At 45.4% G+C, this 20,485-nt stretch overlaps 1 protein-coding gene across 12 annotated transcripts in view; it reads right to left on the bottom strand.

The window, feature by feature from the left end:
• TNIK (TRAF2 and NCK interacting kinase) overlaps window positions 1-20,485 on the bottom strand; it is a 385,586-nt gene that overhangs the window by 64,445 nt on the left and 300,656 nt on the right. For 8 of the 12 annotated variants that reach the window (XM_045903381.2, XM_045903382.3, XM_064585383.1 and 5 more), the window contains exons 13-15: window positions 6,873-6,983; window positions 5,924-6,010; window positions 4,517-4,705 (exon numbers count right to left, since the gene is read on the bottom strand). In XM_045903381.2, coding sequence (XP_045759337.1) covers window positions 4,517-4,705; window positions 5,924-6,010; window positions 6,873-6,983 — 387 coding nt within the window. The remainder of the gene's footprint in view (window positions 1-4,516; window positions 4,706-5,923; window positions 6,011-6,872; window positions 6,984-20,485) is intronic. The other 4 variants (XM_045903384.3, XM_045903385.3, XM_045903389.3 and 1 more) reach the window with 1 other exon arrangement.

Here is a 20,485-nt window from a genome sequence, read left to right as displayed (position 1 = left end):
CTTGTAAACAAAATATTTGACTGTGTTGAAGACTAGATTTCATGTGTATCTGCACAGAGCCTCTTGTTTCAAAGGTATATTCACAGACACGATGGCCCAGGGGCATTCCCGAAAGGCAGGGAGTGCAGGTGGGGAAGCTGAGCCTCAGGAAGGCTCCAAGACTTGTCCCAGGTCACCCAGCCAGGAGGCGGAAGAACTTGAACTCAAACTCCTTACTACTTTCCAGGACTCTCTTATGCCAGATTGTAAGAGAGTGAAGCAGAAACTGAGGAAAGAAGGGGGCAGAGCTGTACACTCTCTAAGTGGTCATCTGGGACCTCATATATAAAATGACTCATATAAAAAGGGGAAAAAACACACATCAGTGTAGAGTAGGGGAAACCAATTGGAGGAGTTCTTACATACAGGGATTTCAGAGTCCAGTGGGCTGATGAGATATAAAGAGACATCTTGGCCCATTGTTTGCCAAATAAAACCATGACCAGATGACTGGAATTCATCACAGAGTAAGAACATGATGGAGTGTTGAAAAAAATTAAAATACAATCTCATACAGTATTCATGTAGAGAGAGCATTCTGTCACTGCTATGTGTTGATGAAAATTAAAAAAAATATGGGGGGGGACCACACGCAATTACTACCAGACCCAATCACATGCCATTTAAAGGAAAAGGAATCTGCCCCATTAGAAGCAAAAGGTATTATAAGAAAAGGAATCTCCATCTTGCAAAAAGTGGTAATGAGAGAAATAAGATCTTCAAATTTTGCTCATGTTTAACAGAATATCATACTTACGTTTTTACAGAAACAAATCTGACTTCCATCCTAATCCAGAAATGGCTGAGAATTTGCAAGGGGTGAAAATGCCCCCACCCCTCCTTTTAATAGAGACATGAATGCTTCTCTCTGACTGAAATCTGAAAATCCCAGTCAATGTGACAATCAGGACAGATAGAATACTCTGTCTACAAAGAGAGGGAAGAGCTCGACAAGATTTGCAAATGACAGAATATTTTCATTCCTTCTTATTACATCCAACAAATTAATGAGAAAGCTAACGTGAAATGCGATGATGACTATGTTTTACGAAATGAAGCAACAAAATCACCGAGGGTGAGGCACTGTAACCTTACACCAGCTAATGAAAAACTGTGGATTTGAAAAAACGAAGAGAAATAAGGGGATGAAAAAGTAACCAAAGAGGGACAAACCATCCTGGGGAGGAGGTAGAGAGCTGAGTTAGAAGACAAATACGGCACAAGTCACAGAGGCTGCTGGGGGAGGAGACGGCTGGGGGGGTGTCTCAAGGGCACAGGGGGCAAAAAAGGTTTGGACCCTGCATCACAGAAGCCCGTGGTATGGGCACAGCTGCCCAATCCTCCCTGGCAAGGATGATTTCCATTTCATAGCCTGGTAGAGGAAGCATTTGAAAAAGAAAGGGTACCTTTTATCTAATTCCTAAAGAGAGTTTGACTCAGGTTCTTTCTCTTGGCTGATAATTAAGATATGGCTGGGCTCGAAATTCTGTCTGTATCTAAAGTTTTGAAATGTATTTTGCCGTCTAGCTACTTTCAGCTCCATCTACCTCACTGCTATAGGGAAAGAAACCTTTAAATTGTGCTCGAGAAGTGCATACATTGCTACGAGAAGCATTAAAAGGTCAAGAAGAGAAGGACCCTCACACCCGGTTTTGTTCCCATTTTAAGAAGTGGGTGTTAAGAAAATGATGAATCAAACCAAAGCAGACAATTATTTGTTCTTATTTGTACACGAGTCACTCCGATCCCAAATTTAGCACCGTCACTCATTCTGTGATCTAAATGTTTCATCTCTCTTCTAAAATATGAACACCCACTCTAAGACTGGGCAACTGCTTCATGAATAGATTGGTTAGTTGGAAGCCAGATTACGTTAACCACGCCCAGGAGGATAGGACTGAATATGAATCCCAAAAGAATGTTCCCACATATGTCTAGAACTGCATGAAGCCCAGAGAAGAGCACCAGCTGCTAGGAAGCCAGGGACCTTGGAAGATGTCACCCACCGGAGGTGGCCCAGCTGTATGATGGTCAGGGAACCTCACATCGGGAGTGCTTGCTGACTCAGCTGGGTTGTTTGCACGCCCAGCTGCTGTGTTTCTTTCACTGCTAGGAGCTTGGCCAGGAAGCACAGGGGAATTAGAAGGTCTAGAAAACCACCTCGCTGACATCTGCAAAGACTGGCCCCCAGGAATGCCATGGCTTCTGAGAGCTCGGGAACCGTGAACTAGTTCTGAACAGAAAGGATAGGCCAGGAAACTCAATGAGGAGGACAAAGAGTAACTAGGTAACAGTGGAGTCAAAGTGGTTAAGTTCACATCAGAATGTGCTGGGTAGAGGTGGAAGGAAGGACATGGGGACTGCTCCAGGCTTTGCCCCCTTTTCTGGTACATTTGTGCATGAGGGAGCTGCACAGGGGAAAGAAGGAATTCTGGGATGCTCTGCAAAGAATCACGGTCTTCTCCAATGAGCTCTGTAGGTGTCCCTCTCCTAAACTCATGCTTGGGGCTGGGAACACGGAGGGCCATGTGGTCATGCATCAAGAAGAGGTCATTTAGCGATGCAGCACTTCTTAGAGGCATTGAGGTACTTGGAGGGATGCATGCATTCATGCCCCTCCTGCCCCGAGGTCCACAGGAGTCTCTAAGGGCCTCCTTACTTGCAGTGATGGACAACTTGGGGCTTGTCACTTTGAAGATGTTGGGAGAGGACACACAAATGACCTTAGATCCTAACTCTTGAGTTGGACTACATCCTTGGGAGCGAGATTGCCTTGGGGATCTCACTGTGGTCCTTGAGGCTTCCTGAGCCTTCAGTTGTTCTTCAAGACCAACTCTAATAGGACAAGCGGGTCCACCTTTCTTCCATGAGTGATGCTCCAGCAGGAGTCTTGATCTGGAATCATTAATTTCTGCAGGTGCTCCTGGCATTAGCTTAGCGGACCCTAGTTTTTCAGCCTTCTGAACACCTGCCATGATCAGGAGCTGTGAGTGTGGCTTAGCTGAGGGTTTCAACTTGGCAGGGCTAGAAAACGGGTTAGCAGTGGAGGAAGGTGGCACGTCTCTGCCAGCCAGGACGCATGTCAGCTGCTGTCTAACAGCAGAGTGATTCTGCTTAGTTGGAAGAACAGGTGGGTTATTAAAGGGTCGGTATTGTACCTGGGAGTAGGACCACAAAACTGAGTTATTGATCTAAGAGAAAGAGGCAGCTGTTACAGACATAGGTAAATACAAGTCATCTTTATAGACTCTAAAGGAAAGTGATCAAAAACATTCTTTATGTGAAATCAAACAATTTTATCTACAGATTCAGTTTTTTAAGTTTTAAGAGAAAAAAAGTTTGATTTTTGTAAAAATAGCACATGATCATTAGAAAAGATTTAAACAATATATAAAAATACAAAAAAGTTTAAAGAAAATACCCCGCAGTTTCTACTGCCCTTAAGCAATCATCGTTAACATTAGGGCAACATCATTTCAAGCATTTTCTATATGTACGTAAAAGAGAATAAAAAAATATAAAAAGACAAAAACATTTTTGTAAAAATAGGACCTTATGTAAGAAATCTAGTTCTGGTAAGACTGTAGTCTAGATACTTGAAATGAGCTCTAGCTATAAATACCTGAAGATACAAGAACAAAATACAAAATAACACCAACATCCTCTTAAATGAGTAGCTCTGCTCACAAGAAAATAAAGGAAATCATTGGGTGCCACAAACAATGACAGAACAGAAAACCAGGCTGTTATGCACATGAGCTGACACAGTGACTCTTGGGAGGATGGTTAATCTTGGCTGATCTTATTTCCTTGCTTTGCCCATTTGCTTATCACCTTTTTTTCCTACCATCCAGATAGTTTTTAATTAGACTTTTAAAACAGCTCACCACAAAGCCAAGTTCTTGAAAACCCGTCCTCACTCTAGTAATTGAATTGCAACAGAAACACAAATGACCTCTGATCCCGGAAGTGGTCACCACAACCACAGGTCTGGGACCAACCGGGCGTCCATTCGTACCATGACAACGGGGTGTCAGTGACAGTGCTAATGATCACTTTCAGGGTCCAGGTACAGACAGGAAAGGATTCAACTTAAAATTCCCTGAGTCTTTATTAAATCACATTCTTTCAGGGGAAAGTCACGAAAAATCCTCATGCCACAAACCCACTTGGACACCTACGGGAAAAATGATTTTTCTACTTCCTGCTATTGCTTACAAAAATCCCCTATATCCATGAAGCTTAAAAAAAAAAAAAAAATCCCTGAAAAACAAAAACCACTAATGGATTAAGGTGCCTTGTCAATTCTCTAGGCAAATAACAATTATGGCTCTTCCAAAAGCAAAGCATGCACTTCTTACGATGAATTGTTTTCCAATTGTGTAGCACTAGTTTAATTCTCTGCTTCTCTTGGGTGAACTCACTAGAGTCACCAGCCGGGCCAACAGGACACGGCTACACTCGTTAGTGCACTTACCTCCTTGGCCCATGCTGGTTTCTCGCTAGGACTCATCCCTTCTTTGTAATGGTACAGTGGCTTCTTCTCCACAGGCCTCTGCTCCTGCCGCTGATGCTGGAGAGACACCAAGTAGTCTCTCTCTTGCTTTAGCTGTCTCTGTAGTCTTTCTGCTTGTCTCTGTTCTTCCAGTTGTTTGCGCTTATATTCCTACCCGGACCAGAAAAGAGAAGCAAAGAAAAGACCAAATCACCATATGGAAACCACTGGCCATCATCGGAGAAGCATGCAATGGAGCCGAAAGAGATGATAACAAGAAAAGCCAATAGAACCACAGAAGGATGTCAGGGCGTGCCACGGGGCCGGGGCTTAGCGTTTCCCAAAAACACTACTGCTTTAATGGCAATCCCTATAGAACACCACCCCTTGCAAGGTGACTTGTCCCTGACTGGGGACCAAGAAAGTAGCAATAATGAGGACATCTGGATGGTCAGCGCACAACCCCTGCAAGGAGCCATCCACTTACTGGTTTAGTAATTAAACCACTCAGACATGTCCAATTAAGTACAAAACTAAATAAGTAGCTACAGATATTGCTCAAATCATCTTTTGTTTCACAAAACTTGGACCAACAAAGACCATTAGCAAGCGTATGCACAGGCTAAAAAATATCATAGAAGTTCAGTTAAAAAAAATATATCAAGCGGCTCATTTGGAGAGCAGGGCGATAATAATAAAAAAGTACTTCAAGAAGAAGCCACGTGAGCAAGCAGGGAACAGAAAATGTTCCCATCGTAAGGGTAAAGCTAATAGTCTACAAATGAAATATGACTGCAGAGCTGAGTGGGTTTTTACAGAAGAGGGGCATTTTGCTGTGATTGTATTCCAGCATGTTGCAAATGACCTTAAAAATTACTCTGCAGTAAACACAGTGGGTCTCGAAAACAGCCTGAACTTGTAATAAGCCTGGATTCAGGCTAAAGTTTCACAAAGAGACGGAGTTACTAAAGAATGCATGAGGGTGCCTGGGTGGCTCAGCTGGTTAAGTGACTGCCTTCGGCTCAGGTCGTGATCCTGGAGTCCCGGGATCGAGTCCCGCATCCGGCTCCCTGCTCAGCAGGGGGTCTGCTTCTCCCTCTGACCCTCCTCCCTCTCATGCTCTCTGTCTCTCATTCTCTCTCTCTCAAATAAATAAATAAAACCTTTAAAAAAAAAAAAAGAATGCATGACAAGGGTCTCCAACGTATTAAGATGGCCAACTAGGTCAGGAAATGCATTGGGTTTCCACGAGACTTTTGAGGTCCACGAGGCTTGGAGGGTCCCCCCCCGCCCCCCTCCCCCCCCCGTGGACTGGCATGTTAGGCGCACACACACCGGGACACCGCGATGAACACAGAGCAGGTGGCTGGCCCTCGGCTTTCCCATTACCAGAAGTAGAGCTTGTTCATGCAGTAGCTGCTGCTGCAAGATCTCTAACTGTCTCTGCTCCTCCTCTAACTGTCGCCTGATGTACTCCTGGAGAGGTAAGCAGCAGAGCATTCAGAGGAACACAAAGAGAGAAAGAGAGAGAAAAAGAACCGGTAATTTCTTTTCAGTGACAAGAGCTGCCAAGTAAAGTGTGGAAGGAAGGAGGGAAAAAAAAAAAAACCCAGACACCTCCTCACCAAACAGGAAAAGAACCGAAGCAAAAGCACTTCAATGCAGTCAAAAGCACAAGTCCTGCACCTGCAACAGCCGACTGAGGGGGCTCAGTGCTTTGCTGTGACCGTCCGGTTTTAATGAACCCAGCTACATTTTCAAGCTTTTCACTGCAGTTTCCCTCTTTATGGGCGCCACCCCCTCCCCCCGGAATTAACAATGCTATCAAGTTCCGAGGCTCCTGTGCAAGCGCAGGAATAAAATAATTGTGGAACGCCCGCAGGCGCGGTCTTTGTAAGGGACCCGCCCTGCCACCACTGTGCTGTCAGATCGTGGTGCTAACAAAGACAGAGGGCCCTGCATCCGTGCCTCAGGCATGGAGACCAGAGACGGCATGAGCAGAAAAGCCTTCTGAAGCGGTGAAAGAGGACCATGTGGCTCATTTACCATGCTTCGGCGCTACCTTCAAAGTAGATCCCAGGGTTGGGAGGACCCAAGATCAAGGTTATGTCGGGGGACTTGGGCCTGGGCAGGAAGCGAGGCTCAACGTAACAAGGGGGCATTGCCAAGGCTGTGCGTTTGACTTCTTGAATAGGTGAGAATAGCAGCTTGAGAAAGAGTAAAAACCTGCTTAAACTGAGCAGTCCTAAGAGAAGGTGACCCACACCCCAGGGACGGATGGACGGCTGGTGCTGGAGCTCCCGCTGGGGCCATCTGTGGGCTCTGGGCCCTGCTGTACCTGCTCGTGCTCTGCGCGCCGCCTCTCCTCCTCCCGGCGCATCTGCTCTTCGTAGTGCCGGCGCTGCTCTCTCTCCTGCTGCTTCCGCAGCTCCTTCTCTCGCCTTTGTTGCTGTGGGGCCACAAGCAGACAACCATGAGGGACACGGGCCTGGGCAGAGCTGTGGGGAAAGCAGCAGCGAGGGCTGCAGATGCGCAGACATGCGCCCTTCTCCATAGCTGCCTCCGTGCCCAAAAGCTCTTTCTGTCCTGTGCTCTTGGGGGGACTTGCTGGTGAGGATGGGGGGACAGAGAGCAATTCAGTGTCATGCAAATACCCTGTCATTTCCCATGCAAGTAGACTCCCCAGGTTTACTCCTCCTGGTTGCTGTTAAGTGCATTCTCCCTATTGGCTGATGGTGGTACTAATGACATATCATCAAACTGTTTATATGAGAGTCTATGGGTTTTAAAACATTTCCAATGCTCATGTCATTCAGTCTTTTCGACACCACCTAAGGCAAACATTTCATAGAGAAGAGAAAGCAAAATCCATTGAAACTAAGTGACATATTTAAGGCCATATGGTAATTAACGGCCGAGAGTACAACAGAATTCATGGACTCTGACGCTGTCCATTACCCTACCTGATACATCACGCTGCCTTTCTTTGTTTTCTGGAGTAGTCACTTGTGAGCGTCAATTTCAACTTCTCATTCAAGTAAGACCCTTAAACTCATCATCATTAGCTCATACAATCACCATGCCCCCAACAGTGGAGAGTGTGGTCAGCACCTTTCATACTTTATCTTATTTAATCTTCACAAAAATCTGTTGATGCAGTTATTCTTATTATCCCCATTTTATATGAGAAAACTGAAGCACAGGGAGATTAAGCAATTGTTGAAGGTCATCTTCATGTTCAAGGTCATGCCCCAGTAAGTAGTGGAGCTCGATTTCAAAGCTAGGCAATGCAACTCCACAGTCTGAATTCAGTCATTACAGAAGATGAAGAAGCACCAGGAGTGATAGGAAGATCACAAATTAACCCAGCTCTTTATTATGCTCTCAGTAAAGGAGATCATCTTAGGAATAATGACAGGAGCCAATGTTTCTCAATGGGACAGTATTGTTCCCCAATCCCTGGAGCATTTGGAATGTGCAGGGGCATGGGGGAGTTTTTCTGGTGGTCTCTGGGACTAGAGGCCATGACTGGCACTTAGTATGAGGGGCCAGGGATGCTGAACATCGCATAATGCTCAGGACCGTCCCACATCACAAAGCGTTTTCCTATACCACAGGCCATTAGCGCTCCTTTCGAGAAGCACCGCAGCCCTTGGTTTCGGCGCCCTGTGCTGGCATTAGGATTTCTTCTTCCTCAAATATGAGGTTTGGGGGAACCCATCAGGGGGGTCTATTCCCCTTTAACATTCTCAACAGCACTTCACTGCCTGGCTGAGAACCTATGAATTATCCAAAACAGCATGGATTGTGACCAGATCACACTGACAAGCTAGCTTTACGCAACCAGGGAAAGAGATTTCTAGGACAAAAGCTCTCTGTCACAGCCCCAGCTAAACCAAGCAGACATTCAAAACTCCAAAGAACCCACAAACAAGGAGGCCTTCCTAATGTGGCTCCCGCTTGCAATCCGCTGGTCCTGCTGTCTTCCAATGACCGCTGAGGCTTGGAGATAAGCTACAGTTTTTTGAGTCTCAACATCTATCCCTTCCAGATCAACAATTATTTGTCCTCCTTAGATTGTAGGCAACAGGAAGCCACTGGAGGACTTTCTGCAGTCAAGTGCCATGACCAGACTTGCATTTTCAAGGGGCCTCCTGACAGCCACGGGAGGGGGCAAGACTGGAAGCCGAAGTGCAGGGCTAGGCCATTCTCGGGGTGCAGGCAGAAAATGACAGGGCACTGATGAGTGAAAAAAAGGCAGTGGGAGAGTCCATGTTCATCATCGCTGCTGAGAATGGAGGCACAGCCAAAAGGAAGACAGACTAAAAGCTATCCAGATTTCCAGCTCTTCTAATGGGACTGGAGTGGACGCCAACTTAGAAGTAGAAATTAGAATTAGGCCAAAATCAAATAGGCAGGATTTGGGTACTATGGGTCTTGTGAGGGTGAGTGAAGTTCCTGGCCGAGGGGCAGAGCAGATGGTTTGAAACAGAGGAGGAAAAGCAGGTTTAGGGAAAGGAATGGGGGGTATAGTCAAGCTCCAGACGTGTAATTATTTATTTTACAGAAAAATAATACAGGAAGATATGGGTAGAAAACACCTTCAGAGGAACTGACTGAATAATCTGGATTACAGACCCAAAACAGAGATCTTTCCAACACTCAACCTAAGTGAATCAATGCTAGCACAGAGGATAAAATAATTATGTGTATAGATCTGGCTCCTGGCAGGAACTAGCCCTACCTTAATTAACATTTCAAATTTTTTTACTCTCACCATCGGTCTCTTTCTTGACCAAAAAAAAAAAAAAATAAGAATAATAATCAAGGCTTTTGAAGTTTTAGCTGATTTTTATGTGAAGGATTTGTACATTTTCAACCCCTTTGCTGGGAATCAATACTGTTTTCTAATTACATGCCACTCAGGTCCTTGGGCAAGGTGTACACAGTATTGATTGCAACTCAGGAGGGTCTGTAGTTTCTGAGAAAGACACTCAGAAGTGACTAATAATTAATAATGATCTCACTCAGATCAGCTGCTGCTAACGCATGGAGGCATCTGCCAGGGCTTTGGCTCCTGTGGTGAGGTTGGAAAAATAAATCACTTCCCCAACATTCTGAGGGCACCTTGCCAATTTCCAGCTGCTGGGTTTCAATGTCAATGTCTTTCCTGGAAAAATCTTTGCTCTCTTTCCTCCTGGGCATGGAGCTGTTTGAGGGGACATACCAAAACATGTCCAAGAAAGACCAAGTCCCCAACCTCAAGCAGACACCTCTACAAAGCTCTGATGATTCTTGCTAGAAGCAGCTCATTGAGGTAAAGCCTGTGCTTGATTCCCACTGGACCTGCAGCCCCCCATGTTGGGCTGGGAACCTGGCAGGGACATAGAAGATTTTTTTGAACTGAACCAAGTAAGAAACTTGGGGCAAAAGAAGACAACACAATATCTTACATTTCTTTGGAAGCATTTTCTGTCTTCTCAATCCTTAGAGTTTATATTACAGTGTGCCTTACATTATGGTTATCTGAGTATGTCTTCCCTACTCTACAATCTAGGTTGAAAGCTATTTGTGGGCAGGGTCTCTGTTCCACTCTACTTTTTCTCTCCCACTCAATCCCAGTAAATCCCTGATACCATTGATATTTGTTGTACTCAATACAGTCAACTGGGTAGCAAGAGAAGAGGAGAAAGGTCGGCAGGGCCTCAGACCACCCCTCCACCCTTCTATGCCTTTTTCAAATAACCCTTCTGGGCCTGAATGGTCTTTTATGCTGAACACAGACAAGGTTTGATAGTATTTTTCTAACCAGAGAGCCACCAATGCCTGGCATTGGCATGGCACCTATTTGCCATCTTAAAGAAAGGGGGGGGGGGAAATAAGGGAATAAGAATCTAAGGATTTCTAAATTTCATTTAAATTATGCATGCAGATGACAGTGGTCCTGTTGTCAAAAAGGAATGGTTTAAACCAACTATCCTAAAACTTTTGGCTGATGCCCCACCTTTACCGAACTGCCTAGAAGTATGTTTTCATCTACATCTTCTTCACAAGTTGTATCACTTAAAATTAGATATTCAATGGGTTCTTATAAGTTTCTTATATTTTTTTCCTGGTTGGGGGATGATAGATAATGCCCACTCTCAAAATTTTCCAGGCCTTGCTCTATTGAAACAGGTCACTGGGATCTTCTTCCCCTCTGTCTTCCGTGGATGTTCCCAAAGAATAATTTTGTTTAGGGCAGTTTTGGTTCTCCCCTTGGGTGTTCCCCTCAGGCTACCTCTAAGTGGAGGCCGTGTGGCTGTACTTCAAGTATGTGAGCCGGTTAGTTTACCCAAATGAAATAATCCCGTTCCCTTGCTCAGGGGACCCTCAACGGTTATATGTTTATCCCAAATGGATGATGCAGAATTTTGGCTCTTCAAATTCTTGCAGAATATCACCTTAACTCTTAAGTATTCAATTCTTCTTAAAGTTGTAACAAATAATCCTCATGGCTGATTGTCACAAAAGCCATGGTGTTGCTCTTTCTTTCCTTTTGTTTCTTTCAATGTTCCTTTTAGATGAAGTCTAACCAGCAGAAAAGTCTTAGCTCCACTAGGGTGCTCTGGCTCTTGCAAAAGTGACTGACGAACTGTCAGGCCATACGTTGCCCTTCACCACGTTATCAGGACAGTTGAATAGAGCCAAGCACTGTGTTTGTGGGAGGAACATCACCGCACACATTATTCACCTCATTACTCAACCACTACTAGGCCAGTCCACGGGCTCCCAGTTATCTCAGAATGTCTGCCTGAGTAACAAAGTTACTCGTATCCAGTGGACAACATGAATCTCAAACCATTCGAGTTCGCCTCTTTTCTAAGTTGCTGGGGCCCTGAGAGTCAGTCTGGTGGCCCCGTTCAGGCACCCGCCCCGGGCACCGTGTTGTGCAGGCATTCTGTGAACTGACCCTGCCCTAGCTTTGTCTTGTTTTCCTCTTCTGCTTTAGAGTCCCTTCTTCTTAATTTTCCCTCTTTTTCAGTTTTTAGTTGCTATATTAATCTTTGTAAGCTACCTCATGTCCTCTTTTTGGAGTAAAGCAAAATCACAAAGAAGTGTATACACAAACAAATGAACAAACAAATCTTGGCTCTCCACAGATCTTGAAACCCTCCCTTGGAAAGATCAAAATGAGATAATCAAGAAATTGTTGGCTTGTAATTCGGTTCTTTGTTTAAGAAGGTGGCACCTCTGTTGGTGTCACGAGCAAGTGGTTCAAGTTGTTTTTACGGCTGTGGGGGTCCATTTGCTCTGACCCCGCCACGCCCTCTCACTGAAGGGCTGTCTAAGTGAGCAACGATGACCCATGTAGAGCTGGCTGGGACCGAAAGGGAAAAAACACAGTCTCCTTTCTAATCTAAAAGATCATACCATGCACCCGAGCCAATGTGGCTAAATGCAGCTTACCCATCATTCAAGGATATGGAACCTTTGGGGGGAAAAAAGTACAGGAATATAATCTGTATGTATGGCAATTATTTTTACCTAAAAAAGTACTGCATCATAGATTATTCTAATTAGAGCCTCACATTAGCTCTGTCAGGTAAGTGAGGCAAATGTCATTTTCTTTATTTTCCTTTCCAGACTCTCGAGAAGGTTCATTGCCTTGTCAATGGCCGCATGCTAGGTTAAGGGAAAATCATGAAATGAATACAAATCATCATATCGGGCACTGCCTATGGGGGCCAGGTGTTTGGTTGGCTATTTACATGCTTCAACTCATTTAATCTCACAATATGACTACATACTTTATTATTATTATTCCCATTTTACAGATAAGCAAATTGCGGCTTGAGAAGTAAACTGTTCCATGTCACTCAGCTGGAAAACGGTGGAGCTTGGAATCAAGCCCAGGTCGGTGTGACTCCATGCTCTTTCTACTCCCTGTCCTACCACTTCCCAGCTCCTGGAAACTGCAAGGGTATTCCAGCAATTGGAGATGTAAGAGTTCAGAGTGTGCAGGGAGTAAGAGACGAGCAAAAGATACCTCGTCTATCCTACCACCATCAACGTTTCCTTCAATATCCTTAAGAAATTCCGGCTAGGATACTTGGCTGCTTTCTCTACTCATCGAATGTTCAGATTGAATTTGAATCTTATTCCCATGACACCCTGGTAGATTTGGGGCTCTGGGTCTATCTGTTATATACATTACATTTCACAACATACAGACTCAGAGATAACACCTACGTTTGAGAATTAATATCCTATAGCTGCAGTGACATGTCACTGGCAGAGGAGGGGGAAGGTAAGAGAGGCTCCAGGGCTTGGGGAAAGAACACTGGATTGGAAATCGTAAGACCAGGTGCTGGTCCTGCTCTGCCACCAAACCAACATTTAGACCACAGTCTCAATAACTATTTGTTTAACAAATGAATGAATGTTACATGACCTCGAATAAGTCACCTTAACCCAACCTTCAGCCTGGGAGCAGATTAGGTGATCTCACAAGCCTGTTCATCTGAGTCTAAGCAAGGGTGTGCTGGCAAAAACCTAACCAACAATTCAGAACGAGAAGTGAAACAGAGCAGAAATCTGCTTTGCTCTTGGACAGCTCCACTTGATTTTCAATCTGGGTGACCTCCCGGAAGTGGTGAGAGGGGAGCGCAATGACTGCGGAAGACTGGAGTCCAGAAAACAGGCCAGCAGCTGCACGGGGTCCAGTTGGGCTCCTTGGCAAGTACCTCAAACCATCCCCTCCACAAAGAAGCTCTCTGTTCAAAGACACTTGGAATGAAAGGACCCAGTGTGGTCTTCTGAATCGACTGCACAGCACACATACCCCTCACTTAAATAGGACTGTTCTGTACAAGCTTTACAGCAGCTGTGAGGAGAGACGTGCAAGCCTTCGGGCCTTCCGTTCGCCCATTTTAACGTTTGCTCACGTTTCAGTTTTGGAAAGACCGTGGCAAACCAACCACTTCCAGGGCAAGGGCGCGATTCCCTGCAACTCACACCAGGATTCGAAACAAACACTAGGGGGTCCCACCTCTAACGCCAGGCACAGCCCCGAGCCCCTCCCTCCTATTAGCTCACGAATTCTCCCCACAACCCTATGGGGCATGCACGGCTGTCACCACCCCCATTTGACAGATGAGGAAACCGTGGCACACACGTCGGTATCTTGCCCAAGTTCACTCGCTAAGTGCAAAGCCAGGACGATACTCTATGTTTGGCTCTCGAAAGCCGCCTCTATGGATTCAAAAGCAGCTGGTTGAGACGTCTACATTTACAAAGTGAAAGATGTTGTCTTAGGCTTTTTCAAGTGGCCGTTTCCCCTTCTTTTCATCTCACTTTTCAGAGAACTAGTGAGAAAGCTCAACAGACCAGACAGGCCTCATTCTTCACACTTACTTTTTCCTACTAAAGTTTAACCATCCAACCTACCCATTCAGATATTTCCTGGAAAATTAACTGCCTAAGTGAAGCTCTTCCCTGGGGCTCCCGGGTCCAACTGTTGATCAGTAGGCAGCCCTATGGCTAAGCATTGTCTGAGTACCGTGTGTGAAGCCGCTTTTCATGCAAGTAGCACAAGGAAAGAAAGTTCTAACCAGACTGAGCTAAGAGAAGGCTTAATGAAGAATTCTGGTCCTGCCTCTTCTATGGGGGTGATCAAGCTCCTAATTATCTCTGGGCTGCAGTTTTACCCTGGGAGAGAGGCTTCTGGGGTTTTCTAGGGTATCATATAGGGAAGCCAGAATGACATCCTGAGCACCTATGACTTCGTAGGTTAGTGAAAAAGTCAAGGGCAGTTGTAACTCCAAATTCCTTCTGCCATCATTTGGAAGACTCTCAGATGGGGTCCTTAATAGGAGACTTAATAGGAGACTCTCAGATGGGGTCCTATGAAAACAAGCCCATTATGGACCCGTTTATTAACACAATGTCCCGCATCTGGGATGGTACTGAAGATACTAAATTGTATTATACATAGAAAGGCTGACAGAACTGGTGACAGCTGGGGAAGAACATTCTCATTGCCACAAACATTTCTGGCCCTGATGTGGAAGGTGATTTAAGTTTCCTTTGCCATAACTCGTGTTAATGCAGGAATATCACAAGGACTTGAATTGATAATAGGAGACATTTTCTAACATTAGGAGCTGCTCAAATACAGAATATGTTTCCTCAAGCCTCTAAGCATATAAGTAGAGATTATATGTGAAACAGGTTAAGTGACTATCTGAGGACCATTGTCAAAGGGATTCCTGCTTTGAGAGAAGAATTGGCTTAGATCACTTTTGAGGTCCCTTATATTCCCCAGCCTCTATGATTCTACACAACTGCTCACTGAAGAAAACAAGAGGGGAAATGAAAACAACTCAATCTAAAAGTCACGTGAAATAATACTTTCTGTGAAACTATTGTTGCCAAAGTTCTATGGTCAGGGACAACCAAGAATATTGACGGCAAAACACAGAGATGCAGACCAGATGTAGTAAAAGAGGTTCCATGAAGACTCTAGATACTGGAAGGCAGGCCTGTAATGCCCATTCCATGCTGTCACTGAACAGCCATCCCTGCCATCCATCTAAGAGGCTCTAGATCCACTGAAGGGCAGGAACTGCCCAACACTGCCCTTTTTCCAGTATGACATGCTCTAATATGAAATACTAGCATATCTTTCCCATTCCTCGGCAATATAGGAAGAGGTCTGGGAAAAGGGATTTTGAATAGTAGTTTGAAGGTGCCATACAGGCACTTCAGCCCACCTTCTTCACCCTCCCAGAAAACCCGTCCCATCACAGGCCAGGTGACCAAGCAGCATGGTGCATCCGTCAGAACAAGGAGACCTTCTGGGATGCACTGAGGAGCAGCGTCGCGGACAGCTATGCAGACCCCACGGCCTCCCGAGGCACCAGCGTGACTTACACGCGCGTGCGACCACAGACCACTGTCAGAGGTCCATGGGCAGGCCCCGCCTGGGACCGCGGGCATCCAGTTTGCCAGCCTGGCTCCCAGCTGTTTCATAATTTCGGTTCAGTTATTGAAATAAAAGAACAAAAGCTCAGCTAGCAGGTGTTCAGTCTTCGTGCTGGTGCTAAACGACATTCGGGGATAAAGGGCTGCTCAGTCTCCCCACCGGCAGCAGTTCGCAAGACACATTAGGATGCCCGCAGCTAATGACTAAGTGAATTAGAGGCCATTTCTCAGCAGTGCCAACGAATTCACACCCCAGGCCCTGAATGGGGGAGCTATTCTTGTTCATGGTGCTTTCTTCCGGCCGGGGGCCGGGGAGCGTGGTCCAGTGGGTGGGAACGCAGCCCGGGTGAAAAGTCACCCTGACGCCCCTGTCTCCTGCTTCTGCACTTTGAGCTTGCTTATGCCGCCTTCAACTTCAAGCGCCCCGAAAAGATGACTTGGGGGAGCAACTGCAATGCGGATCATGGGATACAAAGATTTTTTTCCCTTCCCGGGCAAGTATCTTCTTGAACTGATTTAGGCACCTATTCAGCACCAGGGAGCGTTCTAAGTGCTTTCTGTGTATTAACTCGTTTCATCCTTGAAACTGTCACTATCCCCTTTCATAAACAGGCCACCTGAGGCAGAAAAAAGCCACGTCTCGCCCAAGATCACCAAGGCGGCAAATGGCAGAGCCGGATTCAAACCCTGAGAGTTACCGTAGCTCTGTCTTGCGTCTACCTTCTCAGTGAAAGGGCTCACTCCGAAGGCACAGTGTTCCAGAGGCCCAGAAGCTTACTACTGAGACAGGGCAAGATCTCTATCTTCTAGTGGGTTTTGTTTAGGTGCTGGTAGGACCTAAGATTTGATGCAGCTCCTTGCTGGCAAGGATGGGATCGTAATGACATGGTGTTGGAAATGACGGCAAGGACTACTGGTAAGAGAATACATACATCCCAGAGCAGAGTATCTCCAGTGGAAGGTCCCCTGAGGCTTGGCTGGTAAGAGACTTACCCGGGCAGCAGCTCTTGATCCTCCTACATGAGCTACATCTGGGAAGATGGAGAGCGGGCTGCCTCCCTGGGCCCGCAAGGCCAGGACTGCTGGCTAAGTCACCAGAGGACCGATACCTTAGCAAGACACCATGAGAAGGGTGCGCTCAGAAAAGAACCCTCATAAAGGGAGGGAAAAGTCCATGTGTTACAGCAAAGAGAGAAGGTGCATTAGAGAATTAAGGAAGGCAAACAATGGGAAATGCTATCTCTACAGAAAACCCTAACAACCACTTTGAAATCATCCGTTCCAAAATAACAATAAAACTTTCACCTAAGTATGCCAACCATTCTTGTGTCAAGATTGTGTCAAGCCTTCCGTATTCATGATTTCCTTTACTTCTCACAACAATCCTGCCATGTAAGTAGTCCGTTGATTGCATATATCAAGAAGCTTAGGTTCAGAGAGGGTAAGTAATTTGCTCAAGGCCACACAGCTTGAACTACACCTTGGTTTCTGCAGCTTCCAAGCTGGCATACTTTGCCTCTGCACGAATGTGCCATCCAGTCATTTAAAAACCATTGACATTTTTTTTCTCCTAATGACATAAATGAATTTCTACTAGTATAACAAATATTCTTCCCAAGACATGAATAAAAGCTTACCTGTTGATACATTTATTTTAATAAATTCAAGAGGGTTTTACTACTGCACATAAAAGAGTTTAAACTTTTGGAGATTATACTTCTGACTTCAGCCAAAGGCACCTGCTCCAATAATAATAATAACTAATATTTATTGAGTGTGTTCTAAGTGTTAGTCCCATTCTAAGGTTTTCTGTGAACTAACTAATTTAATCCTCATGACAGTCCTGGAAGGGAAATGCTACTGTTCTTTCTAGTTTTACAAATGAAGAAACTGAGGCACAAAGAACATACATTTAATAAGGAAGACAACTGTTAACCAACATACTACCATCAACAGAATCTCCCCCAAATGCTCTGTTGCCCATGGGAATTTCCAGAGCTTTAGTATGATGTCCTTAAAGACATGTGCAGGTTTCTGCTGTTCATCACCCCCATCCCCTTCTCTTTGGTTTAAAAACAGCTGGGAGAAACTACAAAGGTTCCCAAGAATAACCTTGCTGGCCTGGGGATTCCAGCTGCTCTGGGTTCGGGCTGCAGCTGGTACAGCTTCTCCGAGACGAGTCTGGTTACCCCGAGTGGAAGCGAATGCCAAGAGAGAATGCGAGCCAAACGAATGGATGAGCACGTAACTATGAAGAGTTCTCTAAACAGAAGCACGAAGTGGGGCTCATGAGCAATCTTTAAAGTAGATTGGACAAGTCCTTCAGAACAGAGATCTGTCCAGCTTTGGGCAGTGGACAGAGTTTTTTCACACCCATCTTCCTGGTTAATCCCCAGCGCAACTTAGGTGGTAGGAACAAGCTTTGTCGGGGGCCCCTCTGCAGAGCTCCCGGAGCAGGGCTGGGGAGACTCAGAGAGTGGCCAGGGCGTGCAGGAGGTGCACGGCAGAGTCCAAATTGACATCTTCGCACCCCAAATTCAGATCTCACTTGCTGGGCAGATTGTTTCCCTTTCTCCCAAACAGGAAATGAATGCATTTTTAGAGAGTACAACACAAAAACTACCTTTTTATATAACGTCTTGCCATTGAAAAAAATGGATGATGTTATCTCACTCGACCTTTGGGCAGCGTTCTGCAAAGCTGGCCCCTTTAATTTGTTCCTTATGCTAGAATACTCGATTTTCTTTGCAGTATCATCAAATTCTCCTTGTGTGCCTTCTGCACCCTTATCAGTCTTCTTTGCTGGCTTCTCCTCCCCTGTTCTATGTTCTTGGAGTACAGGCCCACACTCTGCTCTCTTCTCGATGTATACTTCCAGTACCATAAGCCAGTAATTCCCCTTTTATCCCATCCCAACCTCCCTTCCCTGGCTCTCTCCATATAATCCAACTGCAACCTTGGCATCACCACTGGCCACCTCATAGGCTCTTAAATTCACCATCTTCCAAACTGATCTTATCCTCCTGCTCCCAAACCAGGTCCTCCACCCTGATGGCTGCAGTCCACATCGGGGACCTTCTGTGACTGCTCACTCTCTTCCATCTCTGATATCTTATCAGACATCACATGCACATTCTGCACATTCTACAGGCTGCATCCCTTCCAAATGTGTACACTTCTCTCAACCCCCCTTCCACCGCCATCCACAAGAACACCACCCTCTCTGGTCTGCACCAGCTTGTCTCTCTCATCCACCCTTGCTTCTTCCAGTCACTCAACCTCGCAGCAGCCAAAGTTCCCTTTTAAAAATGCAGATCTGATTGCATTCCCTTGGTTAACACACTTCAGTGGTTTTCCACTAGTCTCAGGATAAGATTTAAGAATCCTTAACTTGGCCTGTGAAGCCCTACAGGACTGTGCCTTGGCCTCCCCCCCTGGCATCTCTGTGTGCCCCTCCCTCCCAGTCCTTCAGCTGGAATCCCCAGCAGGCCTCCCAGCCAGGCTGGGCTGCTTTCTCTACCCTGCACCCTCCCCAAGTTCGTTCCTTAGCCCACCATTCCCCTCTACCACAGCAGCCTGGCAATGACAATGAATGGCTATGTGGGTGACTATTGGCCCAGTGCCTGTTTCCCTTACAGATCTGGTGAGCCCCAGGGCAGACTGTTTTCCTAATGTCCAGCATAGTGGAGGTATGAATTCATGAAATTTGTTGAATGACTGCCTACAGGAATAGGAAAAAGATTTTAATTCTACGGTGCCCTTTTTAAAAAAGCATTGAACCCAGTGTCCTTGAAAGCCCAGCCACTCACCATAAAAAGTTAGAGGCTTTTAGGGAATTCACACACATTGAGACTGCTAGGCTCTCATTTTTTATATTAGTGCTTCACTATGACTGGCCAATAAGATACTGGTGGTTATTTCTCTAAAAATTTTTTTCAGGCAATAGAACCAAAGCAGTTATAATATCTTTTAGGTAGAACTGGCTATTTCTATAACTGGCCAATGTCATGACAGTCTTGAAGGACACTAAATGAGACGCAGGTGGCTTGAAAAACTTAACACAATTCTCTGAAGAATAAAACTTACCACCATCGAGCAGTTTGGTGCCCGTGGGGTCAATTTGATTATTCCTGTGACTTAAAGATATTCTCCTCCAGATGAAGGCATAGAATGCTCTCAGCAAGTTGAAAAAAATATGTATAAATCACTGAAATCATTCTCAAACTCTTGAGCACAGTTAAGCATCACCACAAATCTTCTGGCCAAGGTTCTGTCTGAAAAGATGACCAGGGTAAATGCCCTACTGATTCTTGGACTCCTCTCCTGCATCCTGCCCCTGATTCTTGGACCCTAACTCTGTGATGGAGAATAAAACAAGAGGGATTTTGTGTAGGCCAAGTGATAGAAATTTTTATTGAACTAAATAAAAATAAAAGAGGCCTTCTTTGTACTTTCCTCACTATTGATGGACTCATTCACCTTAGCTAGGTTTAATCAATTTCCTGGAACTTCGTTATAAATTGTACTTTATCAGTGGTCAAAAGCTGAAAGTCTTGTACCCAACATTTCACTGGTCCAAAGCCACGTCCTTTTCATGTAGCTGATAAATAACTACATTCAGTGTATGAAGTCCTTCTAAGAATATACAGATACTGATTTAGACCCTACCCAAATCCACATGGTTATCCATAAATAGCAACGGACATGCAGGACTTCCTTAGAAACCAAGCCTCTGGTAGGAGGTGACATCTGAGATCGCCAGGGAAGACAAAGGCTACAACCTACACAGCCCTGCGTCACCAAAGGGGCATCTGACGGGCCTTTATTTGAGAATGGGAATGGTTTTCCCAGGATGCCTACAAAAGCCCACCTGACCCACAAGGAAGCTAAATTTGCAAGTCTAACTGTGGGCTTTAACTACCTCCATGTGCCACGGTAGGTCAAGTTCCTACTCTGGACACAGCAAACACAAGTCTTCACCATGGG

The sequence above is a fragment of the Mirounga angustirostris genome, unplaced genomic scaffold (assembly GCF_029215605.1).
Source record: "Mirounga angustirostris isolate CCGP_5_RB_7025 unplaced genomic scaffold, mMirAng1.0.hap1 SCAF_1, whole genome shotgun sequence".
NCBI lineage: Eukaryota > Metazoa > Chordata > Mammalia > Carnivora > Phocidae > Mirounga > Mirounga angustirostris.
This window is presented reverse-complemented; position numbering and strand designations above follow the sequence as displayed.